The sequence below is a fragment of the Sceloporus occidentalis genome, unplaced genomic scaffold, assembly GCF_023333645.1.
Source record: "Sceloporus occidentalis isolate IW3139 unplaced genomic scaffold, rSceOcc1.0.p SCAF_7, whole genome shotgun sequence".
Lineage (NCBI taxonomy): Eukaryota > Metazoa > Chordata > Lepidosauria > Squamata > Phrynosomatidae > Sceloporus > Sceloporus occidentalis.
In genome coordinates, this window is record NW_028316987.1 from 85,173,556 (window position 1) to 85,195,405 (window position 21,850).

Consider the following 21,850-nt stretch of genomic DNA (forward strand, 5'->3'; position numbering starts at 1 on the left):
TGAGGATGTAGACCAGGTCTACAAAAGCTTATGTTAAGTTACATCCCTTCCACATTGCAGAAACAAAGCACGGTAACACCACTTTATTGGCCATAGCTGCATCCTGTGGAATCCTGGGATTTGTAGTTTGGTGAAGTATTCAGACTGACCTGTCAGAGAGCTATGGTGCCTCACCAAACTACAAATCCCAGGAGTATGTAGGATAGGATAGAGTCATGGCACTTAAAGTGGTGTCAAACTGCTTTATTTTTGCAGTGTTGATACACCCTTAGTCTCAAAGGTGAAACAAGTTCCCATTGCATACTGATATTTGAGACTAACATGGCTATGTCTCTGAATTCTACCAAGTAGCTAATGTTGATGCAACAGTGGCATCACAGCAGTGATCTGGGAAAAGGCAGATAAAACCATCCCCATCAAAAGAGAAAATTGTCTTGGCAGCTCCCAACTAGCTCCAGAGCTGCCAGAGCAGGTTTCTTTCCTGATAGTGATGGTTTACCATGTTTTCTCCCCCATCACTATTTTGTCTGGCCATTTCACTTCTGCTGCCGTGCATTGCCAGCATCATTAGCTATTTGGCTTAGTTACACTGATCAGCAGGATCTTGGCCAGATACAGGGAAATGATGGTGCCTCATCACCAGTCAGATTGTCATACTCTTGGGGTTTTGTTCAGGCTATTCTGTGCATATATATTAACGCTATAGAAAACCTGTATTCAAAACAGCCTGTTTTCAGTGGTAGTAAAAGATTTAACAATTTTAGGCAAAAGGGGGGAAAAAGGTATTTGTGCTCTCCTGGTCTAAGCCAGTAATAGCAAGGATGGTCAGACTTTATTTTTCATGTTCTTTATGGTCACTAGCTTGTTTGGTACAGTTTAGCATGTTATGTTTTTACATTCACCCGCTAATGTTTATATGTCAATGTGACTTCATCTGTTCTAATTTGAAACTTTCTTTTGTTAGGTTCACTTTCCAGACACAGAAAGAGCAGAATGGCTAAATAAGGTAAGCTATTATTCTTACTGCCTAGAAAAGTTTGTAATAAAATTATTTCTTATTGCTCTTGCCTTTTGGCCAGCACTCATTTATTACACCATCGTCCTTGAATATGGCATTTTTAATATGTTTGGACTATATCTCCTATCACCCTCTGCTAACCTGGGGACTAGTTGAGGATGATGGGAGTTGCAGACTAAAATTTATGAGGTGATAGTTTGTAGAAAGCTGCATTACACACTTTCTGATCTTTCTTTTGGAAACTCAGAACCTCTTGTCTTGGACCTTAAGAGCTACAAATGAATTGGGTATGTGTGTCAAATTCTGTACCTTTTGAAGTAGTTAATGATTAGTTCTTGCTAATTCTCAAATAACACTAAAAGCTAAGACTTCAAGACTCATTCCTTTCCAAAGAAAGTGTTGCCTTGGTCAGGAGGAGGTCCTGGCATGATAAACCAACTAATGTCTCTATATGTCATAATTGGGGAAACAGACTGTACTGTCTTGTTGTGCAGTTTGAAATGAAGCATTTCCCTGATATTTCTCTCCCTTCAGGGCTTACTTACAGCCAGCATGGAGACATGTGTTGCAACACTTGCAGCTTTTAGAAGTAGTGCAGATGATGGCTAAGGAACCATAATTTCTACTCTCTCTGTGTGTGCACATGCACCTTCCCCTCTCGACTTGTGGCGACCTGTGAATTTTATAGGGTTTGCTTAAGTAATGCATGCCATTCCTTCCTCTGAAATGTATTGCACTTGGTATTCATTGGGTGGTCTCCCATCCAAGAACTAACCAGGACTAAGTTGTTTAGCTTTCAAGATCAGATAGGATTTGTTGCCTTTAGGATATTCAGGCCACACTTTGCTAGTCAACTACTAAAAAGCTTCAGATAGGACTTGTGTGCTAATTTGCAACAAGTTCTTACTTACTTAATTGAAAGACATATGTTGAGAAGATGCATATGAAACATTGTAGATGAGTTTTAGGAATAACCTTTAAGAGGCTGCTGGGGTACCATAACTAGTGACTACCTTATATACTCATCTATAAGTCTAAAAATTTGATGCTCAAAAATTGACCCCCAAATCCCAGGCTGACTTACTTATGTATGGGTCACTATGGTAATATAATAGCAGCTCTTTCAGATTTCCCCATGCAGTTTTTTTTTCTCTTGAACCAAGCAGAAAAAATCCTGGGTGACTGATAGATATTGCTATTTGTTTAAGAGTTGTTCCCTTGCCTGCGTGCCCCACTGCCTGAGAAGTGAAGGCTGAAACAAAAGCTGAATGCTGAAACAAAAAGCCTCAATTGGAGTCCCTCTTGCCGCACGCACACATACACATACTGAAGGAGCCTCCAAGTTTTACTCTTGACCTATCCACAGGTCATGGTAAAATCGTAATTTTGGCCCCCAAAACTGCCCTTGACTTATACATGAGGTCAACTTATAGTTGAGTATATACAGTAAATTGCACATAACATTATCATTTTTATGAAATACTCTGTTCACATGATTGTGTGTCATGGCTAAAACCTCCAAAATACTTTTTTCTTTCCCAGACTGTAAAGCACATGTGGCCTTTCATTTGCCAGTTTATTGAAAAACTTTTCCGGGAAACCATAGAACCAGCAGTCAGAGGAGCAAACAGTCACCTGAGTACTTTCAGTTTCACAAAAATTGATGTAGGACATCAGGTAAGATTTTTCTGGGCTGTGTGTGGTCTGCACACTTTGAGCCTGTGTCCAAAAAAATAAATAAATATTTTTTCTGGGTTGACCTTCCTGTTTTTCTTGAGATATCTGAATATAACTTGCTGTTGGGAAAGGGAGCAGTCCCTGATAATAACCACCTATGTTAAAGTGAAGAAATATTTTTATTTCAAGAAATTATTTTGATGCATTGCTTCCATTACAGTGATTCACAGTGCTGTACATTTTGAACTAAATATGTACGGGAATCAAATTTGTTACTCTGCAGCAGTGGCATGGTATATTTCAGTACTGTGGTGTGTTTTTGTCATCTTGCGTATTTTTTTGGATGACATATTTTCTGTCTTAGTGGTGATCAGGTGTTTGATTGCTGTTGCTGTGGTGATGGAACAACAGGAGAGGAAGGGTTGTAACGTGTAAAACGACTCATGTTGCAATTTTTTTTTTTAAGTTGTTAAAAAAAGATTCTTCCTTTCTGGATACAGATTGGACATACGTTATTCTGTTCTTTGGAAAAACTTGTTCAGTGTACAGATGCATAAGCATCAAAGTACTGTTGCTCAGGGCAGATATTGTTTGATTGCTCTGCTCAGCTCTGTTCTGATTCAGTGAGCAGAAGCAATGGCTGCCTCGCCACTCACATATTAATTTTTGGCTAACTATAAATAATAGCCATGCAATAAGCATTTGGACAAAAATAACTTGGGGAGAATTTTGACACCACTTGTAAACATTTACTAATGTGTATGTAGAGAGATTTTGTAGCACCTGTGTGACTAACTGAAAGAAAGAAATTGGCAGCATAAGCTTTTGTAGACTTTCGTAGAGGAAGACAGCCAATTTCTTTCTTTCAGTTAATCTTAAAGATGCTACAAGATCTCTCTACCTACTGATTCTGTAGACACGGCTATATCTTTGAATTTGTTAATGTGAATGATGTTGGGAGGTGGGGTATATTTTTTTGTCTGCATCTCGGAAAATGAATTCATGTACAGAGTAGCTTGGGAGAGATTTGATAGAGCACTTGATTCATATTGTTTTCCTATTTTATGTTCTAAAAATTCCAGGCAGTACTAACACATTATTTATGGCAATATAAATGACAATGTATTCATTCCTTTTTTCTTTTAATGTTTAAACAATTTATTTCTCAAGCTGCAGCCAAAAAGGGTTGTGGCTCTCAAGCTACATAGAAAGGGAATGGATGCCCTCAGGCTTACAAGTCTAATTTTAAGACATAACACACAAGGAAAAAGGCTGTAGGGGAAGGATAAAATTAAATTGCTTCTTTCTTGCCTTTCTACTTGATGATGTGCCTTCCAGATGACTGGCAGTTAGTCGGAATGAATACATAATAACATATAATAAGATTGTTTAAAATAAAGGAGACTGATGAAGGCTGTGGAAGGAAAACAATGAAAAGTGTCCACTGCTTGGGCTTTAGATTACAGATGGGCAACATACCACCTTCCAGAAGTTATTATCTTCCTTGAGTTATTCTGACTAGGGCTGCTGGAAAACTTAGACCTGTTACAGACAGCCAAAATAAAGCTGCTTTGAGTCACAGTGGAGGTATGGTGTTTCAAGGATGCATGCATCTTAAGAGTCCAGAAGTCGCACCAAAGCCATGCTCCAGACTGGAGCATGGCTTTGGTGTGGCTTCTGGACTTTTAGGACGCATGCATCATTGAAACACCATACCTCCACTGTGACTCAAAGCAGCTTTATTTTGGCTGTCTGTAACAGGCCTTAGTTAAGCAATTCATAGAGGGTGCCTTATCTCTACCCTTGCCTTAGAGATGGTGTTGCTGTCTTTGTAATTGCTGTTCCTGCTGATGCTTTTTTGAAATTCCATGATGGTGGTGGTGTGGCTGTGTGTACCTCTTTTGAACTAGATATCTCGGTTATAAACCGCGTGCAAGTGTCAAGGATCCCTTAGTCTTTCAAAACAGTTCTTAAAATATTTATTGATCAGCCCATACATTGTAGCTATTCCCTTGGCACTGGGGGAGAAGGACAAAAGAGAGACATTTCTTCACAAAATTTTGCTACCTGGTCACTTGAATGACCAGGTAGCAAAAAGTTCTTACTCAACACAGGTGAGTAGGTGGTCTGATTTATAATAATTGTATATATTGGAAAATAAATATCTGTCTTATTACACAATGCTGGTGCTTTCTTTTTCTCGAATAGTGTGCCTTTTGGATGGAATTTGGCCAGAGTCCAGTTGGGGTGCTCTGTTCATGTAACAACCTGTTAGACAAGTACAGTAGTCACAATTTTTTGTCTGACATTGAAGGAATATAAAATTGTTATTGTTGTCAAGAAGAGAACATTGCCAGCTTGAAGCAAGCCACTTATCCTATGCCTGGTTTCCAGGGGGTGGGGACTTCTGGGTGTGCAGGTTTGGACAACTGTTGTGTCCTTTGGAACAAGCACATGTCCCAACCAGCCTTCCAAGAGCGTTGTCGTTCTGATGACCACTCCCCTTCCCCTCAAAAACTAGGCAAAGAAGAAATAGGTGGCCTGGAGCCAAAAACTTTCCCTCCTTTGTTGTCTTTTCTTCACTACCTGTTGCTTGCTTTCCGTCTCCTTCTAGCACATTGCTTCTCCATGTCCCAGTGTAGTTAACCAACGTCATCTCCACCTTGGTACTTATTAACATGTCCTATGTGAAAGGAAGTCTTCAAGCTATATTTTTTGACACAGATATTTTTTTCATTTAAGAAACAATCTATATTTACCTTTAAGAATAATTTTGATAGAAGTATTTGAACCTTTAAAAACAAAATCTTTACTTTAGCCCCTTAGGATTAATGGTGTTAAAGTCTACACTGAAAATGTGGATAAAAGGCAGATCATTTTGGATCTTCAAATCAGGTAAACTTGTTACAGTATATATTTAATAAGCATCTTTACATTGCTTCAAATTTGTATTTTTAACAATGTTTAGTTATGTATTGGAGAGGTATTGTAAAATGCTTCACATTGGTTACCTTGAAAGTATTAGTGGAAATAAAGAGTTAAAGGGTTGGTTTAATAAGTTTTCTATTAATATGAAATATGTCTTTCATGTTTGGGAACTTCAGATTAATTTAGCCTTGCATAATTCACACCCATTATGTACTCCATGGATAAAGTGTTCTGCTTTACCTAATGTGCAAACAGAAGATCATGTTTCATGCAAGTTATGTTGCAAAGACATAGGCCAGGAAATATGGGCAGTAGTGACATTAATGAAAGGTATGTGTGTACATATGTATAACCCACTAGTCTTTTTCCTACTTGTTCTTGTCATTTTTCTTAGTTATATCGATACTGTACTAATACTGTAACACAATGACATCTAATAAATTAAAAAGTCAAAATGTGAAAAGATTTTTGTGTTTCCAATGTAATGAGTATGTCGCCAAACACTGTAATCTTTCTTTAAAAGCTAAGGAAGCAATGTTTACTCCAGGAACTTGATTTTGCTAAACCTCAGGCATTGTTAAGCCCCATTTTCAGGCAATTAGTGAAGGGACGCAATCTGTGTCAGTTTTAGCATACTTTAGGAGGGAAAACTAAGTTTAATAAATGTAGTGTTCTCAATAAAAATATGGTAATTGAGGGATGCTATTTGTCTTCACACTTTTAGTTTTGTTGGCAATTGTGAAATTGACTTGGAGATCAAGAGATACTTCTGCAGAGCTGGTGTGAAGAGTATACAAGTAAGTTTCTTTTTTCTTTCCTGCTCATTATACAGCTGAGTTAGTTAAGGATTGAAATTCCATAAAATCAATTATGCAACTCCCCACTCCAAATGGGAAACAAAACTTTATAGGTTTGTTCTTTTTGGTGTAATTCTAAGTATGCAGAATGTAGCAATTATATATACCGTACTGTATTCTCAATATTGCATCTACCATTCATGCTTATTATCCTGGTGATTTTTTTCTTCTAGATTCATGGTACGATGAGAGTTATATTGGAGCCTTTGCTAGGAGACATGCCTTTAATTGGAGCACTGTCATTGTTTTTCCTTAGGAAACCAGTAAGTGAAAAATCTTTATATTTCCTTCCTGACTTCTGATATATATTTGTAATATGAACAAGCATTCTAATGTGTGCTGCTAGGTTGCCCCTACTAAGCTACTCCAGCAAGCAAAAGTGGTTAAAGTAACCAAGAACTAAATCAAAAGGGTAGCATTACATCTTTTCTCGTAACATGCCTGAACTTGAAACCAGAATTTGTAGTGAGTAGCAACAAACCATGAGCATAACTTTCTGGTAAGTTCCCATTCATTGTAGCCATCCCCACTTGTGGGAGGGGAGAGGCAAGTGGGAGTTGCTGGGCAGCAGATCAAAATACTCAACACTTCAGGTGTACTAATTTTGTATGCAGTAGTTGTTGTTTTGTAGTTTTAAAGTTGTAATAAAAATAACAGCATTTTGAGCTTTTCCTCCAGAATCTGCATCTGTGGCATGAAGAACTCGTTTCACCCACAGTGATGCAGGAAAGCATTTCCAGTGGTAGAATGGGGATGGAGACAGTCTTTGTCATTTTCTTGCAGTCTTCTGGCTGAAAATCTGATCTTGAGGTTGGGATTCCCTTCAGAATAGTATAAATAGTGATGCTGCAGATGGGAGTTGTAGATGCTGGGGTTGCATCTACTGGTTCAACTGGTTCAAAGAGCTGCTGCCAGGCTGTTAACAGGCGCCGATTACAGAGCCCATACAACTCCTCTGTTGAAACAGCTTCATTGGCTGCCAATTCGTTCCCGGGCACAATTCAAGGTACTGGTTATATCCTACAAAACCCTACATGCTCAGGTCCACATTATTTGGCAGACCGTTTCTCCTGGTATGAACCTGCCCGGACTCTGAGATCCTCTGGAGAAGCCCTTCTCTCCATCCCAACACCTTCACAAACACGTTTGGTGGGGACACAAGAGAGGGCCTTCTCAGCGGCTGCCCCTAGACTCTGGAACTCCCTGCCCAGGGAGATAAGAACAGCTCCCTACTTGATGGCTTTCCAACGGCAAGTGAAGACCTACCTGTTCAAACAGGCATTTAAGGAATCACTATAAGAACAGGCAGGAATGTTGGACTAGTTTAATCATTCTGTTTAATGCATGTCATTTATCTATTTATTTTTAAAATGTTTTAATTGTACTTTTTGTTTGTTTGTTTTTTAATTGCTGTGAAGCCTCTCTGAGTCCCAGTCCTGGGAAAAGAGCGGGATATAAATAAATAAATAAATAAATAAAAATAAAATCCCCTCGTCAGAGTGTTGTGAAGAGAATGTGATTCAGAATACTTCTGAGGAAGACATTGAATCTAATCCACGGGACTGGAATAGTTTAATTGTCCAAGGAACCTGAATATTTAAGTCACCATAGCATATGTTATAACTTTTTGTTGTTGCCCACAGTTCTATATGATGATATTCAGTTACAAATAATTTTGAAAGTGTTTTGAAGAACAACCGCAGACCCTGTAGACCTCAGTCTGTTACCAGCCCTAGAAGTTCTCACAGATTTCCTAGAAGTTCTCACAGATACAGACAGCACACCTTCTATAGACTCCTCATGTCTCTGGAATTTGAAGCTAGAGCGAAACTAGGATCTGGTTCAGAAACCAACCTGGAAGAAGATTTCACTATACAAAGAAATTACTCAGTCTTCATTACTGGTGAAGTTCTATATTGTTCTTTTAAGATAATTCAGAACTATACAGATATAGTTGTTATGGCCACCTGTTTCCACTCCAGGCAAAGGCATAATTTCTGAAATTAAAATAAAGCACCACATTGATATTTTGTTTAGAAATCTGAGATTCATACTAATGGGCATAATAATTGTAGGTGATATTTTTAATTATTATACCCTGTGGTCTAAAGTTGGAATGATTAATTAATCAAACTCTAATTGGAGATTACCCAAATTCAGATATGATTTCATTGCAACATTAACTTAAAGGATATAAAACCCAATGTAATATAATTCAAATTAGCTTTCGATGTAAAACTGCATGCTGCATTTCTGCTGTACAATCAGGCACAGAATTTATTGCAATCTTTGCTTTATTTCAAATTAAGAAGTGCCAAAACCATGGATTGCAAAGCTGTTAAAGCGTAACAGTCATGTCCTTTTGAAGGCCGAAAATCAGCGTGAGAGCCAGCATACTGTAGCAGTTTGAGCATTGGACTATGACTCTGGATACCAGAGTTCAAATCTCTGCTCAGCCATGAAAACCCACTGGGTGACCTTAGGCATGTCACACTCTCTCAGCCTCAGAACACCAAAGGCAAACCCCTCTAGTCAAGAAAACCCTGTGATAGGGTTGTATAAGGTCACCATAAGTCAGAAATGACCTGAAGGTGCACAACAATAAACCAAAATCAGAAGCTTGAAAAATCTGGGACTCAGGATTCCCAGGACTCAGGGTCCATGGTTCAGGTAGGCTCCTCCCACCTTCCAAGTCTCAGAACAACAGGTTTTGTGAGTAGGGAGTAGATGTTCTTGGTGCCAGTACGTGTGTCAGGACCAACCAGGGTTGATGCTGCTTTTTTAAAAAACAGTCAGGATGGCTGGTCAGACATGTACATGGCTAATTTCTTTTATTTTCATTCTAAAGCATATATTATCTCTTTCTATAACAAAATATGATTATTCAAAATGTGTTTAGCATCAGAACAGCAGAAACAAACTTTTTCTTATTTTTATAGTCATGATGATATTATGGTTAAAGTGAGTTTTAAATTGCAGAACTGTGTATCTTCAGAATGCTCCTTAAAAAAAACCCCAGAAGTTGTCTTTTCCTCCCCCCCCCCCCCGACATATAGAAGAAATTATAAAATATAGTTTGGGGATGCGGTGGGATGAAATGTTAATTATGTGGTTCACAACATGGCCATTTAAGATAGGAGTGTAAGGCCTTTTAAGTCCAAAGCTTAAGACCTAACTCCAGTGTGACACCAGTGAGTAAAAAAGTCACAAATGTAGTTCCACTGAATTGAACCATTGTGAAGGAGATAGCATGTACATGCAAGCTGCTACAAAGCAAGACTGAGCGCTGAGCAGCACATACATGCTGTTTGTACAAAGACAGAAACACAGTACCAAGCCAGTAGTTATCTTGGTTGTACAATGCGAAACCATACTGGTTCTTTTCCTTATTCAAATTCTAGAATTTCATTTTGTCTGGTGCAACAGACATTACATTAATTATACTGTTGCACTCAGTCCCTTATGAGCAAGCTGTACTGAAAGCTAAAAAATCAAACTGACAGAAATGTTTATGCACTATGTGGCTCCTTTTTTATTATAATACAGTGGGACCTCAGTATCCATGGACAGCAAGCCCGCGTTATCCCCAGTGGCAGTGCGTGCACATGGCCATGCTGCCATTAGGAACAGCCCAGTGTCTCCAGTTGTGGCATGGCCACACCACCATTACAGACAACGGAGGCTTACCTGATGTCTCATTGTCCCTAATGGTAGGACGGCCACATCCGTGTGCCGACAATGGGGGCTGTCCCTAATGGCAGTGTGACCATGTGCACACGCCATCATTGGGGCCAACGAGACTTGAGCATCTGCAGATTTTTGTATCCGCCGATACTGAGGTCCCACTGTATTACTCTGTGTTTCCCTGAAATTAATGCCTACCTCTTTTCCATTTTGTTTTGCATCTCACCAGAAATTTTGACCAACCCCCCCCCCCTCAGTATTTGAAAAACTGTACTGAATTGGACGGTCTCAATGTCAGCCTTTCTCAGTCTTTTTATCCTGGAGGAACCCTTGAAATAATATTTAGGACTCAAGGAACCCCTGCGCGCATATATATATATATATATATATATATATATATAGTGATTTTAACAAAATTGAGCCGTAGATATGTCTGTGTATGCATGCACATACATACACATACACATATCTACAGCTCAATTTTGTTAAAATCGCAATCTTTCCTAGAACCCCTAGAAATGTCTCACAGAACCCTAGGAATCCTGGGAACCCTGATTGAGAAACTCTGCTGTACATTATACTAAGAGTGTGCAGCTGTTGGGGATTGGGGCCACATTGGTCTCCTCAGGGAATTTGGAGAGCCCTCACCCACAGTTGCAACTTTGGCACATCTTTAATCTCCCCTGTGCACTTTTGGACTCGGGAAAGGGCATTTTTCAATAGGAAATGGCCCTCTAGGCCAGGGGTTCCCAACTTGTGTCTTGGAAGCCCTTAGGGCTCTGTGTGCACTTCCCAGGTGCTCCACAGCCGCTCCAGGAAAATGAAAGAAATAAAAATTGAATGAAATTAAAGAATAAGAATATATTCTTATATATACTCCTTTTTTAAATTTAAAACTTTATTCAAAATATATCATACAAAATCTTGCAATCATAAAACAATGGTATAAAAAAGTTTCATGTCATTAAAAAACTTTCTTTATTAAAGTTTTACACAATTCAATTCATTTAAAATAAATTTGACCATAAAGAACAGTGGCTAGATGGAGGAGAAACTGATGTAAAATTTGTATTAATATAATCTATAAGAGGAGACCATTTTTCCTGAACAGGTCTTTGATTTTGTTGTTATGAGTTATAGTTCATGTTATATGTTAATTTCTCCATAAGCCATTGTTCCCAAACTATTTTCCACCAGCTATCCAGGGATACAAGACCTGTTTTCCAATTATTAGCCACTTCTAGACAAGCTGCTGTCAGCAAAAAAGATATCAACTTTCTATTTTTTAAAGATTTATTACCTTTTGTGTATATTGAAAATAACAAAAGAACTGGGAAAAATAGTTTTTGTTTTGTAATTGAAGCAGTTTGGTTGATCACATTATACCAGAAGTGGGTAATTTTGGAACAGTGTAGCCACATATGGATGTAAGTCCCTAAGACTGAACAACCTCTCCAACACAGGTGATATAGATTTTATCATCTGTGATTTCCTAACAGGGGTCAGGTACCATTTATGTACTAGCTTTAGAAAATTCTCTCTGGTTAAAGCTGATCTTGACTTCAACACAGAAGATGACCAAATAGCACACCAGTCTGATTCTGGAACTGATATATTTACTAGTTCACTTTCCCACAATGTTTTGATACATATGATATCATGATATGAATTCAACAAGATGAGATAATATATTTGGGAGACTGAACCTTTACTAATTCCAAAAGGATCATTGCATAAAATTTCTAAGGGAGTCATAGATCTCAATCTTTCCCCTTTCTTAAGTAAGCTAGAGGAAAAAGTTTTTATTTGCTTAAATTGAAACCATGAGATCGGTAATGGGTCTAGAGTTGATGCTAAATCCTCAATTGATTTGAGTTTATTACTCTTAAAGAGGTCTTTAATTTGATAAATTCCCTTTTCTTCCCAACCTTTATATTGCCAGAATTTATCCTCATGAAAAAAATTTGATGATGTAAAAACAGCCAATTAGGTGACAAATCTGGAGATTCCATTTTTGCCAAATCTCAGTGGTAGTTTTAAAACAAGGGTTGTTTAGCCCTTTAATCTCCTTTCCTGATACTTTAAAAAAAAATACTGTGGAAAGTGTGTAGATCGATATTAAGTTCCATTTTTACCCATGAGATATTACTACTTATATATATATACTCCTAAACAACATCAACTTATAAAACGTAAGATAGGCCTCTTAGGGGTTCCGCCATAAAAATAAGGGCTCTGGGAGTCAAAAAGGTTGGGATCCCCTGCTCTAGGCCACAAAATTGGCCTTGGGGCTTCACATCTCCCACCTGATTGTACTGTATATCATATTTAGGCTTTGCTTGATGAAGTATTATATCCCTGATAGCTTTAGAGAAAACAACTACTGTAGATGTATATAATGACCCATTTATGCCAAAATATGCAGTCAGATAAAGTTAGCCAACATGCTTCCTTGCTTAATGTTGGGCTTTGTCCAACCACTACAGATGAAGACGTCTCTGACCTTATGTCATCTTCTGTGGAAGTCAATTTTGTAATGGGGCCACCTTGTTTTGCTCTGTTGTTGGTGTGATTTAAGCTAGCAGCCTGTAATATACAACAAAAACAAGAAGTTAGCTTCCTCTCACCGACAAACTGGGAAAGTATGTTCCCCTGTCCAATGTATAGAGAATACACTGGTAGCTTGAAAAATCCAAGCATAAGAAATGAAGTTTAGAAGGCCATGGCTGTGATTATTTTAATGTGGGTCTTGATTTCTTGACCAACTACATTGTGTTTATCTAAAACATTTCATTGAATAGCAACCACCATGTCTATGGTGGGTTATAGACCGCCCATTTGGGGCGGTCTGGACCCGCCCCTTTCCCCGGAGTATCGGGGCTTCAGTGGCTACACCGGCAGCCGCTGAGGCCCCAATCCGCTGCTTTTCGGGCTGTGGGGAAGCAGCAAAACGCCGCTTCCCCGCAGCCTGAAAAGGGGTGTCCTTGAGGCTTCAAGCCCCAAGGACACCCCACGGCGGCGGGGAGGGGGAGAAAGGGGCCGCTTGGCCCCTTTCTCCCTTGCTTCGCTGGGTGCAGCCGTCTGAAGGCTGTGCCCAGCGAAGCAAAGCGGCGCCGCGGACCAGGAAGGAGCTCCGAAATGGAGCTCCTTCCTGGTCTGCGGAAAGGGCGCCCTAGGCGCCCTGCCGCGGATTGAGGACGTCACGTCCGCGCCGCCCTGTCTGTGACGTCCTCACGGTGGCGGCTGTATGGAAGGGCTGCCGCCGTTTAGTGCATGATGGGCACGCACTAGGGTTAGGGCGGTGCGGAAGCACCGCCCTTTTGTAATCCTAGTGCATGCTCATCACGCACTAAACTGCCGGTGTGTAACCAGTCTATGTCCTCTTTAATTTGAACTTGAATTTCATGGAGTACAGCTGGAATTGTGTTTTTTCCATTGCCAGTTCTCAGCCCAGGAACATGAAGAGTAGTAGCTGATTTCTAAACAAGTATAAAAAGTATTTATGTGTATAGTAATTCTAAGAAGTCTTTCATTGCCTTCAAACTCCATACAGAAAATGGTTTCTACTCAACTTTCTCTTGGTAGAGGTAGCTTCTGCAGTAATTAAAAAAAGCTAGTTGAACTTCACTTCATACTTTTTTTTGTAATGATCCATCTTCAATGCAAGGAAAGGGTCAATGCAGAGCTTAGACAAACTTTTCCTTCCTACAGCACTCAGCATTGTCCTTCTAGCATGGCCAGTGGTCATAGAACAGGGTGACCTATGCATGAATGCACACTGCTGTAGATTCCGATAATCTGTTTCTAATACTAGTTACAGTATTTAATTTTTGCACTGAGCAGACTAGTCCTCTAATGAGGGAGATAGATTCATTCTTCCACACTGACTCAAAATCATTCACAGTATATTAGCTGAACTCATCTTGATAAGCATATAATAGTCACTTGTGCCATTTTCTGTAACTTGATCAAGATGACTAATTTTGTAGCATGTAGAAATAGTAGGATGTCTGACAAAATCTCTGTATGGCTCAGAAGCCACAGAAAGCTTAAGCAAACTTATTAAACAAGTACGTTCAGAATTATTAATTTAGACAGTGTTGCCATATATAGTCATCAAGGCCAGCAACAGAAACTGACTGAAGAATATACTGAATTATTGCCAACTGTTACTTTGGACTGGAAAATATGAGAAGAAAAACTCCGTAACTTATTGCCAAATAATTCCTCTGTTGTCCTGACAAAATATTGCAGAAAATTTTTTCTTAGGTTCAGCCTCTCAGGTTCTTAGATGAAAAATGCAATAAACCTTTCAGCTTGCACAAAAAATAATTTCAGACTGTCATATAATGAAGGAGGTCGGGGGAAAACAGATGTCACAAAATGCAGCACAAAATCTCATTATGAGTTTGACAATATTTTCAAGAAATCTTCTAAATAATTTATTGCAAACTCTAAAAACAGGAGTCCACAAAATATTGATTTGTCAGCCAGCCTCTGTTTTATTCTTTTTATCATCACTGTTCCCCTGAAGTTCTTTAGCACGTGTTGTACAAAGAGCTTGGAGGACGAGCAGCAATTTCCTCTGTTTGTGCTGAGGAACAGAAAAAGCAGGAAAACAGCAGGAAGCAAACAAAGAGGAGCTGGGAGATGTCTGACATGTTATGTGCAGAGTTTGAAGATAAAGAACAGCAGGGGTTATTTTCACCACTCCTTATTTTACACAAACTTTCACCCAAATAAGGGAAATCATCACTTTTCTCTTAAGCATTCTATGACTATCAGAGGGCTCAAGGAAGAGTCAGAGGCCCCTCCAGGGTCTGGAGAAGGGAAGCAAAAACTCTGTAAAACTCAAAACTCAAAAGCTCTTTCTTTCCTACTCAAAATAAGAATGCAGCTGTAGCTTCTGGAGGTCCTTCTAGCCAAATGCTTGGACCGTCTGATGGATTTGTGGATGCCTTTGTAAAATGACTCTGGTCTGGGGCCAGAGAACATCATTTTTACCAAAGGTTGCTATTGAAAATGCCCTCCTCATAGCAACTAAATGGTCTTTGCAAGTATTATGTCCAGAAGCATGTACCGTATAAATCAGGGTCATTATACTACTACTCTTTCCCTCATCCACTTGGAACATGACTATTTACTTCCTATATTTCTTACGCTTTTTAGTTATTTAGTTATTTTCAGGATGCAAGATTGCATGATGCTGAAGAGTAAGTGTCATCTCACAGTGGAAAAAAAAACAACCAATCAAGCTAGTTTGTGGCAGGGAGTAATTCTCACAGAAAATGAATTTTTTTCCTGGTTTTTTTTTTTTTTACTTGAAAGAGAAAGTTCATTATTAGTTTCAGCAGGCAAACAAAAACTTCTATAATTCTCTATTTCATTTAGATAAGTACAGCTTGCTTTCTGCAAACTGCACATCTTCAAATCTGAGGCTCATTTGAGTGAGAATATCCATACTCCTATAAAGGGCTTGGCTTGCTGTCTGCTGAAGTGCTAACCAGAATACTAAGGCACACCATGTCCCAGATTCTGTATGATCAGATGTAAATTTCCCTAGTAACTGGACTGAGATGGACTGAGTGTACCAAATTCTACTTTGGAAGTGCCCTAGCCCTTATGGGTTACTCATGCTCAAGAACATAGGCCTTGTTATCACAAACAACAGACTGAAGAATAAATCTGAATCTGGGCTGCATGTGAGGAGATCATGCAGGTAGAGGTTTACCTAATCTGGAGACTTCCTTTTTATGTGAAATAGAGGGTGGGTTTTGCTCTTTGGGAAATGTTAGCACAACCGTATCAGAGATGTCAATGGAAACATTTGTGAGAAGGGATGTGAAAACAGTGGAAGATGCGGTGGCATACTACATGAGGATTGTGAAGACACACCCAACTAAAGGTGGTGGCAGGTTTGGGTGTGCAACGCCGGTACCCTGGTGAGATCAAACTCTTTACCCAAAAAAGGCTCTGAAGCTGAATGTAAAGTTGAAAAGGGGGGAAATTTAATTTAAAAGACAAAATAAAGAGCTTTCTCCTCCCCAGCTCTAAACAAAAGGTACTTTACAGTTGCAGCAATCTTCAGGTTGTCATCTTTCTGGGTCTGATGGTTTGCTCTCCTCACTCAATGGAGCTGGTGCAGGGTCTTTCAGCTCCTGAAATCTTCTGTTCACTTGCTGATGGTAACTAATTTGGCTGAGTTGGTAACTAATTTGGCTGAGGTGTAAGAAATGCCCTTTCCGGCTGTCTGGGCCTGTTTGCCACCAAAGACAGCTCTCTGCTAGCTCCCAGCAAAGACTGCTCCCCAACTAAAAACCTCTAGCTATAGCAGAGCATGCTGGGAAAGGGCAAACCAAACCTGGAAATAATGCAGGGGAATCCTACAGCTCCTCCCACAAACTAATACAATGACTTTTCTATACTAAAATAATCTATGGCCTGAACCAACACGAAAGAAAATGCAGGGGGAAGTCAATCAGTCCTGGCAGGACATCACAAGGATCTTATCATGCTTCCTCATACATTGTACTGGAAGATCAGTTGACAGAAAGACATACCAGTCAGCTTTCGGTTTATGTACATGTATTTTATAAACATATGTGTGTTGCATTTTAAATAATTTTTTCAATCTTTCCAGGATATATTATTAATCTGGTTTATATAGAGAGGACAGTTCCATAGGTTTCTGTGTCGGAAAAAAGACTATTTATCCCTAGTAATTTGACTTAGATTTGACTTACATAGTAATGTAGAATCAGGACCAGGCTCTGAGACAATCAGGAGAAGTCCTTCCCTCAGTCCCACCACCACTGCAAGCACAGTTTGTGGGATACAAGGCAGGAGCTGTTCAGTGCCTTCAGCTAGAATCTGTAACTCCTTGTCCAAAGAGACCAGAATGACCCCCTCATTGTTTTTCCGTTGGCAGGCTAAAACCTTTTCATTCAGACCAGTTTTTAAAACAGAAAATTTTAAAAGAATGGCCCTTAAGAGCTTTTATTTTTTTAATTGCATTTTTTCTTTTATTATATGATTTTATTACTATATGATACTGTAAGAGTTAATTCTGTTTTATTGCTCACATTTTGTAGGTTTTTAATTGTACTGTTCTTTCAAATTGTGAGCCTCTTTGAGTCCCAATTTTGAGAAAAGTGGAACAATAACAACAACAACAACAACAACAATAACAATACCACCACCCGAGCGGGCATATAATAGGAGAGATGCTGGCTCAGACCTGAGTGAGCTTCATGATATAAGTTTTTGTCAAAAAATAGAACAGGCCTGATCATTTGCCTTAGTAACTGTATTTTATAAAATATATATTTGTTAAAGAGTTTTTTGTTAAAGAGCATGCAATACTGTGGGTATAGAGTTCTCCTGGGTGTTGGAGATGTTGGAATAGTTTTCATTCACCAGAGCCATAAGCTGTAGAATTTTTTGCTTCCCCCAAAATGATCCTAGGTATTTGGTTCACTGCTTGCCTTATGTATAACACTACTGTTCTTGCCGATGGGGGTGTTTTGTGTGTGTGTGTGTGTGTTTAGCAAGAACCATTTTGTGGCACAAGAACTGTACAGGAAAGGCCTCTGTAAAGGCATCTTTGGGGACCTGGAAATGTTGCATAATCTGGAAAGGATGACAGAAACTTTACCAAGTGACACAAATTTGGAAACAAAACTCAGGAGCTGTTGGAAACATCCATTTGCCTTGGCTGCCATTTCACATCCATCTTTGGAATAAGACACATATATCTGTGTACCACATTGCAAAAGTACAGCAAGAATCAAGTCCAGAGCATGCCCTATATGTAGGATTCTCTTCCCAAAACATATTTTTGGGAGTATACTGTCACATTGCTTCTCTTTCAAATTTCCCCACTAATTTTTGTTGCATATTATAGTGATCATAAATAGTAAAAATGGTGTGCAGTGTCTCATTCCTGCTCTTGTAAATCTCTGTTCAAAAATTACCTTGAAGAGTCACTGAACTTGTTCTTCTACTCTGGGAGGCTTTCACTCAGCAAAAGAGAAATCTGTTCTAACCACTTCATAAGTGAAGAACAAAGTAATAAACACTGTCATTGAAGTTAGAATAAGGTGCTTTTACTAGTGAACACAAGTACTGGACTCCAAAAAAAGGTGAGCCTACAATTTCACCAGACTTTGGGGCCAACTCATAATGGAATCACCAGACAATGGCCAGTCCACTTTTACCCTGCACCCAATTTCTAAAGATACTATTTCCCTGCATTCCAGTAGCCGTGAATATTCATGAGACTGAAGACTAGGGCCTAAAATCCTTCTCCCATTGCTGCCAAGTTCTCTCAGTTTTATGTTCTCTTTTCTTTCACAACAGTAAATTCATTTGGTAAAGAAGGAAAAAGAAGCCCAATATATTTTGCAATTGTGGAAGACAAGACCTCCCTTTCTGACCAATCTCTGTACAAAAGTGGACCAGGCTATCAAATCTTATTTCAAGACTGGCAACGAAGCTGTGTTCTCAACTGTACATGAAATAGTGTATTACATTAGGGGCATGGGATGGTCATATGACATATAGCTTTATCCTCCCAGTACCTCATCACTTGCTATTGACATGCATGTACATGTTGGTGTTGGCATATATGTGTATGTATAATGCCTATTAGAGTGTGTTCTGGGCTGGTTGTTTGATCTGTGCTCGCTAATATGCTTGGAGAAGGTGACATGGGCTTAATTTCACTTGACCTTACTAGCATAGTTATGCTGACAGTGAAAGAGGGGGGCATAAGAAGAAAATGGTGGCAACAGTAACAAGGAAAAGAAAAATCAGACTTCTGGCTTCAGCAACCTATCCATTGAATGCCTGGCTCCAGGTAGAGGTTTTCCATGGAGCCAAGAGTGTATGGGAGGTGACTTGGACAATGACCTGTACCTGTGGTCTATTAGGCAAGCCGTGTTCCCCTGTATGATCCCAGCCTTGGTGAAACTGAAATCAAACTAGGCCACCAGATAAGCAAGAATGATCACTTGAGGATGCTGAGGCACTGAGGACTATTTCTAATGAACACCCTTATTGCTTGCTTGCAGGGCATGTGGCACTAGTCTAGGCTTTCTAGGAGAACTGTGCATAAAAATATTTTCAAACAAATCAAAGTACTCCAAGGAAGCTTGAGAAAACTACACGATGAGCCAGAATGGGTATCTGGGACAATGGTCTCATCATTAGTGAAAAGTATTTTGTTTTCCCCATGAATGTTAAGACTGCTCAGTAAGTTCAGCCAACAACTCGCAAACATGCCTCAATGATATGTAGCAATAACACTGAGGACTTTGTTTTAATGAGGGAGAATCAAGAAGTCCTACAGCTGACAAAATTATACACAGCACTGTTTTTTCATTGTCATTTCTATAGTAGGTAATCTTGTAAAATATTATTACTTACAAATTTCAAAGCACATAACTCAAACTCCTTGCCACTTTCTTTTAACAGTAATTCTGATGGATTTAAAAGAGGCTTTCAGCAGTAAACCTGTTTTAGAACATGAGCATAGTTTGTTTTTTGCAAGAAATTATGCAAGAGGTTATCCTGCTGTTTTCTATATAGAAAGATAAAGACATTGTTTTGTGCCCTTCGTATTATACAGTACTCATGACGAGACTAAAAACGAATGCTTTGTTCAGTTTCAGAATATTGGCTGAAATTCGCAAGTGCTTAGCTGATTGCCCCCCTGACATTTTTCTGACTCAGAAAGTATGACCCTTGTTCCTATTTATTGAACAATAGAAATTCTGAATAGCAATTAATACTATTTTTCATGTCTTCAGCTTTTGGAAATTAACTGGACAGGACTGACCAATCTTCTGGATATTCCAGGACTAAAGTAAGTGGAAAATAGAATAAAACTGATTTAATAGAAGTATGCAGTCTGTTTCTGTGTGTGTGTATGTATGCATATCAGATATTTGAAAAGGACTAAATGTGTGTATTTCATCTGTTCTCTACTATATTGTCAGAAATTGTGAAATTAATATCGCCAATACATAATAAGAGTTAAAATATCCTAAATCTACTACGGTGGACCCTTCATATCAGTAGGCTAGCTATCTGTGGATTTGACCATTCATGGATTGCCATACCCTATGTCATTCAATGATAGTGTTTGTACACGGATGCGCTGACATGTCAGCATGTGCATCACTGCCAGTGAATTATATGAGGCACATCCATCTGCATTTTTTTTTTTTTGCTGTCCCTTGCCCCTCCCCCCAGCCCACTCCCACAGATGGGAAGGGTCCACTGTATATGTATAAATTGGTTACATCCGCATATTGCATACTTTAGTATAAACTACTAGAAGTGCCCATGAAGCTCATGTTCCCATCTCAGCAGGGTATCTGCCTTGCTCCTTTAGATAATCGGTCCAGAAGCAGTTCCTGGCATTGTTCATGTGTTTGTAGTGGAGAATAACATCTATGTAACATAGGAGGCTCCAGAGAGAATGAGATAAAAAATGTGTCTAGGAATTAAATCTGCCCCATTTCCTCATATAGTTATCATTCAGTTGATGTATCAATCCTCTTCCAATTCAAGCAGTTGGTCATTTGGGCCATTTTCACTGCTGTGCTGAGTAAAGAACTTAGTGGCCTCTTATTTCAGTAGAAATTAATTGTTGTTATGTGCTTTCAAGTTGTTTCCAACTTAGGGTGACTTTAAGGCAAACATGTCATGGTGTTTTCTGGGGCTGTGTGTTGTATAAGACCTGCCTCAGATCAATCAGTGGGTTTTCATGGCCAAGCAGGGATCACAGAATCATAGAGTTGGAAGAGACCGCAAGGGCCATCCAGTCCAACCCCCTGCCATGCAGGAAATCTCAATCAAAGCATCCCCGACAGATAGCCATCCAGCCTCTGTTTAAAGACCTCCAAGGAAGGAGACTACACTACACTCTGAGGGAGTGTGTTCCACTGTCGACTAGCCCTTACTGTCAGGAAGTTCCTCCTAATACTGAGGTGGAATCTCTTTTCCTGGAGCTTGCATCCATTGCTCCGGGTCCTAGTCTCTGGAGCAGCAGAAAACAAGCTAGCTCCCTCCTCAATGTGACATCCCTTCAAGTATTTCTATCATATCACCTCTTAACCTTCTCTTTTCCAGGCTAAACATCCCCAGCTCCCTAAGTTGTTCCTCATAGGGAATGGTGGGGCCTGACCAGAGCAGAATACAATGGCACTATTACTTTCCTTGATCTAGAGACTACTTCTATTGATGCAGCCTAAAATCACATTGGCTTTGTTAGCTGCCGCATCGCACTGTTGACTCATGTTCAATTTGTGGTCTACTTGGACTCCCAGATCCCTTTCACACATAGTTTCATTCAGCCAGGTGTCACCCATCCTATATCTGTTCATTTCATTTTTCTGCCCTAAGTGCAAAACCTTGCATTTCCCAGTGTTGAAATTCATTTTGTTAGCTTTGGCCCAGCTTTCTAGTCTGTTCAGGTCATTCAGGTCTGTTCCGCTTTGGTTGATACACCAACTGCATCCCTACCTGGACCTAAAGGACCTTGAAGCAGTGGTACTTGCACTGGTAATCTCTCGTTTAGATTTTTGGAACGCACTCTACTTGGGGCTACCCTTGTACCAAATCCAGAACCTTCAATTGGTTCAAAATACGACAGCCAGATTGGTCACCAGCACATCTAGGT

General features: G+C 39.4%; 1 protein-coding gene across 6 annotated transcripts in view; it reads left to right on the forward strand.

The window, feature by feature from the left end:
* The window catches only part of LOC149310039 (extended synaptotagmin-2-like), an 84,857-nt gene that overhangs the window by 24,334 nt on the left and 38,673 nt on the right, over positions 1-21,850 (forward strand). For all 6 annotated transcript variants that reach the window (XM_089533547.1, XM_089533548.1, XM_089533549.1 and 3 more), the window contains exons 2-7: positions 965-1,006; positions 2,561-2,695; positions 5,514-5,590; positions 6,348-6,420; positions 6,654-6,743; positions 19,974-20,029. In XM_089533547.1, the coding sequence (XP_089389673.1) occupies positions 965-1,006; positions 2,561-2,695; positions 5,514-5,590; positions 6,348-6,420; positions 6,654-6,743; positions 19,974-20,029 (473 nt within the window). The remainder of the gene's footprint in view (positions 1-964; positions 1,007-2,560; positions 2,696-5,513; positions 5,591-6,347; positions 6,421-6,653; positions 6,744-19,973; positions 20,030-21,850) is intronic.